This window comes from Leptonychotes weddellii, chromosome 4 (assembly GCF_054177405.1).
Source record: "Leptonychotes weddellii isolate Sample4059 chromosome 4, ASM5417740v2, whole genome shotgun sequence".
In the NCBI taxonomy this organism is placed as follows: Eukaryota; Metazoa; Chordata; class Mammalia; order Carnivora; family Phocidae; genus Leptonychotes; species Leptonychotes weddellii.
This window is the reverse complement of record NC_138372.1, coordinates 98,393,469-98,399,867: the sequence shown is the minus strand read 5'-3', so window position 1 is coordinate 98,399,867 and position 6,399 is coordinate 98,393,469. Positions and strand designations below refer to the sequence as shown.

Here is a 6,399-nt window from a genome sequence, read left to right as displayed (position 1 = left end):
GTCTATCATCCATCTATCTAGTCATCCATCCATCATCTAGTCTCACATATATATATGTGTGTATTAGCCACTCTAAAATTCTATTTATGCTCATTATGTTTGACTAAAAATCTTATGTAAAATCCAACTACTTTAAACAATAACTTTCATCAACAGTAACACTAGTCTAAACTACTATAAAAGCAATACTTTTGACACATTCAAAATATACAAATACATAAGGAAAAGGTATAATTTAATAAATCCTATCTTTCTGAGTAAACAAAGTAAATATCAACTTGATAACCTATTTGGGGAAACACAACAAATAACCTAAAGAAGCAATCTGTTCACACATATACCAAGTGGCTAAGAAAAAGGAATTTGTTGATAATCTTAAAGAGAAAAACAAAACCTCCCATAATTTACCATATTTGTTTCAGCATATTTTTCTCTCACTTTAGAAAAAAAAAGTCTTCCATCACTGTAATTTAATTTTATGTTAAAGCCAAATGAGATATATAGTCCAAAAATTTAATCAGCCTCTACAAATTTATTAAAAGTACAAATGCAAACAACCACCAGAAGAGCAGCAGCATGTAAATAATGATGTACTATTGGGCCAACATGATATATGAGTGTCTTCACTGACAGCAAAGTGATAGAAAAACACAAAATTGAAGGAATGTATGTCCCATTTGGAAAGAGTAGTAAATAATTGGTCAGTTGTGTCCATCACCGTAAATGGTTAGTCCTGATACAGCTGGGTAAGAAGACAGCCTTACTAACAACCATGTGTGTTCTCCTGGATGTTTAATGCAACAATAGTCACATAAGACTAGTGACATCAACCTGAGTGAATTCACCATCCCTAATTTTGAAAGCCTTACATCTTCATTGAAAAATATTTGCAAGCAGTATACAGAAACTTTTCAACTGAAACTCATTTAGTACTATCTACCCCATATTGAGGAAAGAAGGGAATATTCTAGCCAATGTAGGTTGGCTCACAGAATGTGTCCAGTGCTTCTTTTTATTATAACATCTATTGTTTTCTAATTATACACAAAAACATCATATTAGAAAATTTGAAAAGATACAGAAAAAAAGATAAAGAAGAAAATGAAAATCATCCATAATTCTTTCTCCAGAAATAGTCACTATTACCATTTTGGTGTATTTCTTCTCAGTCTATTATTATGAATACATACATATCTAGCACAACTAAAATCACACCATATATAGATTATTTTATATTGTTAAATATTTTTTAAAATCATGAATTTTAAAGTCTACAAATAACAAATTATATAGGAATATAATATAATGTATAATGTATTCCTGTACATTATACAGGAATATATTTTAACAGGTAATATATTTATGGGGATGTATTTTATTTCCAATGCTCATGATTAAAAATACAATTTTGCAACTGCTCTCTACATTTCTGAAATCGATGACCTTTAAACCATTCTTAGGTATCAATGTTTCACTTTTTAGGTATAATAAATCATTCAACAGGCATATAGAGAGCCTGACAATTTTCTGAAAATATCAATTAGAAACTTTTGAAAACTTTTTGAAAAATAATGTGTATAGAAAAAGCTACTTCATACAAATCATTACATTTGAAGACTCTTATTATTTTAAAAAGGCACATGTTTTCAAAGGCATACTTTTCCAATATTCTCCATGCTGCTGATGTCACTTGCAGCAACAGTCTGTGTAATGAGGGAAATGCCTAATCTTCTGCTGGATGGGTGGCTGCAGAGATCCTATCTCATAAATGGGTTCTCCAGCAGGTTTCTGTCTTCTTATAATGAAGAAAGGTCATCTGGAATAGCTTAGTACTAAAAAGTGTGGTTCACAAACATAGCACCTCGGCAGGTAGAATCTTCTTGATTGTCAACTATTAGTGCTGTATAAAATAATTAGCTATTACAACAATGTTCATTGAACCGTCATACACAAATAGTTAGCTGAGAAACGTTTAGCTGTAAGTTGTCTTTATAGTCAAAGTAAAGTGAAAAATAAGTGAAAGTTACCTAGATAACTCAAATTAATATACTTGATAAAGAATACATGTTTTCAACAATTAACCTCACTTTGATTTTTTTCTCTTTGATTTTTAAAAGTATCCATATTTAATTGATTCTATTTCAAATTTATATATGTAAAAAATTCATTAAAGCCCTTATGTTTTCATATAACACCCAGCGCTCATAGATCACTACATCAAAAACTAATGATGTAATGTATGGTGATTAACATAACATAATAAAATTAAAAAAAAAAACATTGTTTTATGTTATGTTTTAACATTAGGATCTATGCAATCCATTATTATTTATTCTTTTTATTCTACTTAGTAACTAGTCATTAGTTAAGTTTCTAAAAAAACAAAATAAGTATTTTAGAAACCATTAGAATAACAACTGTGCTATTAAGTGTGTTAGGGTTCAAAATATGTAGAAACACTTGTATGAAAATCCACCAATACAGTCTTCTATGTAGTAATTGGCACCATACAGAGGCCAATCAAAGCCAGAGTGGGACTAAAGTAGGTTGTCTAGGGCCTAAATAATTGTTTTCTGTTTGTTTTTGTTAGGGTGGTATCTGATAGTTTTCTCCATTGGAAAATTACTATTTTCCCCATTTAATTAATAAATATTTATGGGGAGACACTCTTAGAAGAACTCATTTCTCATACTTGTCCCCATTTATTTTAGCACCCATTGATAATCCTTGCCTGGAACAATTATTACTGTAATATATGTGAAGTGGTAATTCTCTATTTCCATCATTCCTTCTACATTTATTAGAATACTGCAATAAAGAGCTTTCCCTTCTCTCTCATTTGTTTATTCATTTATTTATATCAATAATAATTAACAGGTTTTATTTTATTCAATGGGCAATTATCTGTTACTGTCATTATTTTGTTGCTGAAATTGTCCCAGATTTGGCCATTTGGGTCCTATGTCATTTTGACATATCTCCATCACTTTTTGAGCTTTTCTTTCTCTTTCACACCATAAGATGGTCCAGGCTTTTTTTTTTTTTTCTTTCCCTTCCCTGTCCTGGAGCTGGCTATTTCTCCAAGGAGCCATGTTTCCTTTTATTAGAGTAGATAATTGTTATTTGTTTCCTGAAAGTACTGGAAAAACAAATTTAGAACTTTGCCTCTGATTCCCAATCCATTTCCCCCAAACAATGATAAATATTGGCACGTGACTTTCAATTTCTCTTTAGTGACAGAATTAGAAAGAGTGCTCATGATTTGACTGATAGTTAACAAAATGGGGGAGCAAATGTCTTCTCCATCTCAATCCCTCAAGTATGCTTTATATTAAAGTCTTCACCACCCTCAAGAAACAACTGTGTTTTATCCCTTATGTTTAACATAGTAATTACTACCTATATTGTTTCATTCTGATAAGGAAATATCTTTATGAGAGAAAAACTAAAACATACCCACTAGCCGACAGATCTTTTCCTCTCACAACTGAAAGCACAGGTTCAGAATGGAAAAAGGATTTAAACCACCAGCTGGATTCTTCCACTTTTGGTAACCCTATCAAATAAAAGTCATATTACCCCCTTCTCAAACACATTTGGAAGATTAGAAACAAAGAAAATAATGAGGGTGATGCTGGTAAGAAATAAACCAAATACCTTGTTGGGATTTGTCATCAGGTATGATGTTAACAGAATCAGTTAAAGAGCTAACTGAAGAAATACTGGCCTCTGTAGGAAACAAATGAGAATCAATAAACAAATAAATAATGGGCAAACAAACACAGACATATTGTTTATGCATAAACTCCCAACTAGCAAGGTAGCATGGTTTGAAACTCCTAGATCATGACTTCATGAATTGAAAAATGGATTAAATTGTCAATTAAAAAGTCTTTTGGAAAAACGCATATTACATGTTCTTTTTTTAAGTTTAAGATAATTTTTAAAAGATATGTCATAATACATGACTGTTTGCTCCACAAAATTTTGATCATAGAGCTTATGATACACCTAGTTGGCAAATAGCACCCAGGTTTTCCAAATAGTCATCATTCTTCTCATTAGCTGTCTTCTGTTTTTGCTGCATTATTTCAGAGTCCCTCTGCTTTCTCTGAGAGGTAGTCAAGCTACCCTCCTTTCTTTTTCCCTTCCTAATTTCATGGGATTTCTTCATGTTTTTCTGGTGGGCAAGTTCTTGCTGATTTCTGTGGGCCATGCCAACCACTGGACCAAGACTGGAAGAAAGCTACTTGGAAGAGCAATGGTCTCCTAGCACACTCTTACATTTTCTATTAATAAGATATATTTCTTTCCATGGTGGACAACTCTATCTCTCTCCATAGATATAGATGTAGAATTTAAAACATAAATATCACCAAATTCAAAATCTTAGTACAAAATCAAGAATGAATATTATTGTATTACATTAGAAATATTACATGTGCATATATTTAAATATTCTACAAAAGTTACAAATTTAGAAATAAAGGAATTATTTTTAAAGAATAAACATTTTATTTTGTTTTATCATACTTGTATTTTAAACCTATAAGTCTTTTAAATTATCAGAATATAAAAACAACTTCTATGGATATAATAACACTAAGTAAATGAAAATAGTTTAACAATTTTATAAAAAGAATAAATCAATAGACATTTCCAACTTTTATCTACAAAGAAAACTTGAAATTAGAATTTTCGACATGTGGGCATATTTTCAATGGATGATAATTTATTTCTGAATGATTGTTTCATTCTATGAAATTTCCAAATTTTCTTTAAGAAGCTACAACTTTTTATTCAGCTATGAATATTCACAGGTGGATAGATAAATAAAAATAAAACTGGCAAATAGAAGCTGACCTATTATCCAAGAAAAAATGGAAATTAAAGAATCCTTGAAACAGTCATGTTATCCCTTCTTTTGTAAGAAATAAATAGCATTTTCTTTATGTAAAATTATCAGCTTTTAATAGTATCTCATTAAATGCAAGATACATGAAATTAAAACATAGTTATGAAATGTAAGCTTATTTTCACTTATTTATAAGTGTTAATGGTTTCATCAATATGATATAACAGAGTTAAAACAAAGAGATAAGCCTTAACTATATTGATTAAAAGAGGTCTGAATGAGTTCTATTCCTATTTTCTTCACTGTCACAGACAATTGTCAAGTCTTGTCCCTTAAGTTCTGACCAGGACACGATATGTAGGTTAATAATATCTCCCAAACATCACCTCAAGTCACATTCTCTAGGAATATAGTACTCTAGTGATGATAACAACTTACTTCGATAATACTGATTTTTGGCCAGCAGGCAACCAATGGAAGGCACTGATGCCATTGTTTTCCCTGTGAACAAGAGCCAGAGAGACTGCGAACAGCAATCTGGGAACAGTGACAGGGAAAGAGAGGTTGTTAATTGCATGGAGTTTCCTTTTCTGTTTCCATATATATATATGGAAAATATACACATATATTTTTTGCAAAGCAGCATAATTTACCATGTAATAAATATACAATAGAAAGAATTGAAAAGCTTACACAAATTGTAATCAGATATACTACAATAAACCAAAAAATGCAATCAATGTGTATATTTATTTGGAAAAGCAAGAAAAAAATATATCCAACTATCCAACTACAAACAATGCCCACAACTTGTTCCAGCTGAAGTAAACCTAAAGGTCAGTCGGAGAAAAAGTGTTAACACAGCCATGATATAGTTTCTCACCTATTTGTTTTCTCCAATTTGTTCTTTTAAACAAACGTGTTCTAAGCTTTCCTCAGAAAACACACACTCAAAGTGTGGACGTGATCCAGGAGGGACCGAGTTCTACAGGCCAGGAGCACTCTGCAGTGAATGCGGTTGTGCTCTGGGACCCCTGAGCACACCTTATATTTAGAAGGCTGAAACCTGAGCTGTGGGCACAACAGAGGGAGGTGAAGCTCTTTGCCTGTCTGCCCTTCAGCACGTCAGAGTGCCAACCAGGGCTACAGGCAGCAGGGACGGACTCTGTAAGGTCATGTCTTATGACTGCTGGTTTCTGCAGGGTGGAAGGTGATGACCACGCATCCCCTCAGCCTTCCCTATGATCTCACACTGGGGAAAGCACCGCGCTAGGTTCCGTGGGGGTTGCGGGGGCGGGGGGGTCACTGCAGCCAGGCTGCAAGCCAGCTGAGGGAACTGGTCATAACCACAGACACAATGATACAAAGCAGAGCCACGGGAAGAGCTCAGGAGGAAGAGCTCTGTGAATTACTGAAGCCCTATGGGAAAGGACATACACTACAGAAATTTATGGACGGCGAGTTAGAAATTCCAGTGAGAATGATAAAAGACAGATGGGGCAATCATGGGCAATGAGGGGAAATTAGTGACTTCGTGATATTGT

General features: G+C 32.9%; 1 protein-coding gene across 2 annotated transcripts; it reads right to left on the bottom strand.

Annotated features, from left to right (window-relative positions):
- Positions 1-512: 512 nt before the first annotated feature.
- On the bottom strand, positions 513-5,900 carry PPDPFL (pancreatic progenitor cell differentiation and proliferation factor like). 2 transcript variants are annotated; one of them, XM_081815983.1, is made up of 5 exons: positions 5,739-5,900; positions 5,294-5,392; positions 3,658-3,729; positions 3,461-3,556; positions 513-1,900 (listed from the first exon to the last, which is right to left on the bottom strand). In XM_081815983.1, exons 2-5 carry the CDS (start codon positions 5,346-5,348, stop codon positions 1,833-1,835), a joined length of 291 nt encoding a protein of 96 aa, XP_081672109.1. In that variant the 5' UTR covers positions 5,349-5,392; positions 5,739-5,900; the 3' UTR covers positions 513-1,832. The 2 variants fall into 2 exon arrangements, with proteins under 2 accessions (XP_081672109.1, XP_006727729.2); XM_006727666.3 differs by having other exon boundaries at positions 3,457-3,556; positions 5,739-5,889.
- Between the last annotated feature and the right edge of the window lie 499 nt (positions 5,901-6,399).

Bases quoted from the DNA above. Each gene is read 5' to 3' on its own strand.
- PPDPFL (XM_081815983.1), bottom strand. From the start codon at position 5,348: ATGGCATCAGTGCCTTCCATTGGTTGCCTGCTGGCCAAAAATCAGTAT. The intron at 3,730-5,293 runs GTAAGTTGTTAT...TGTTTCCTACAG, and splicing joins CAAAAATCAGTATTATCGAA to AGGCCAGTATTTCTTCAGTT. The intron at 1,901-3,460 runs GTGGGTATGTTT...TATTTTATACAG, and splicing joins AGGAAAAGATCTGTCGGCTA to CACTAATAGTTGACAATCAA.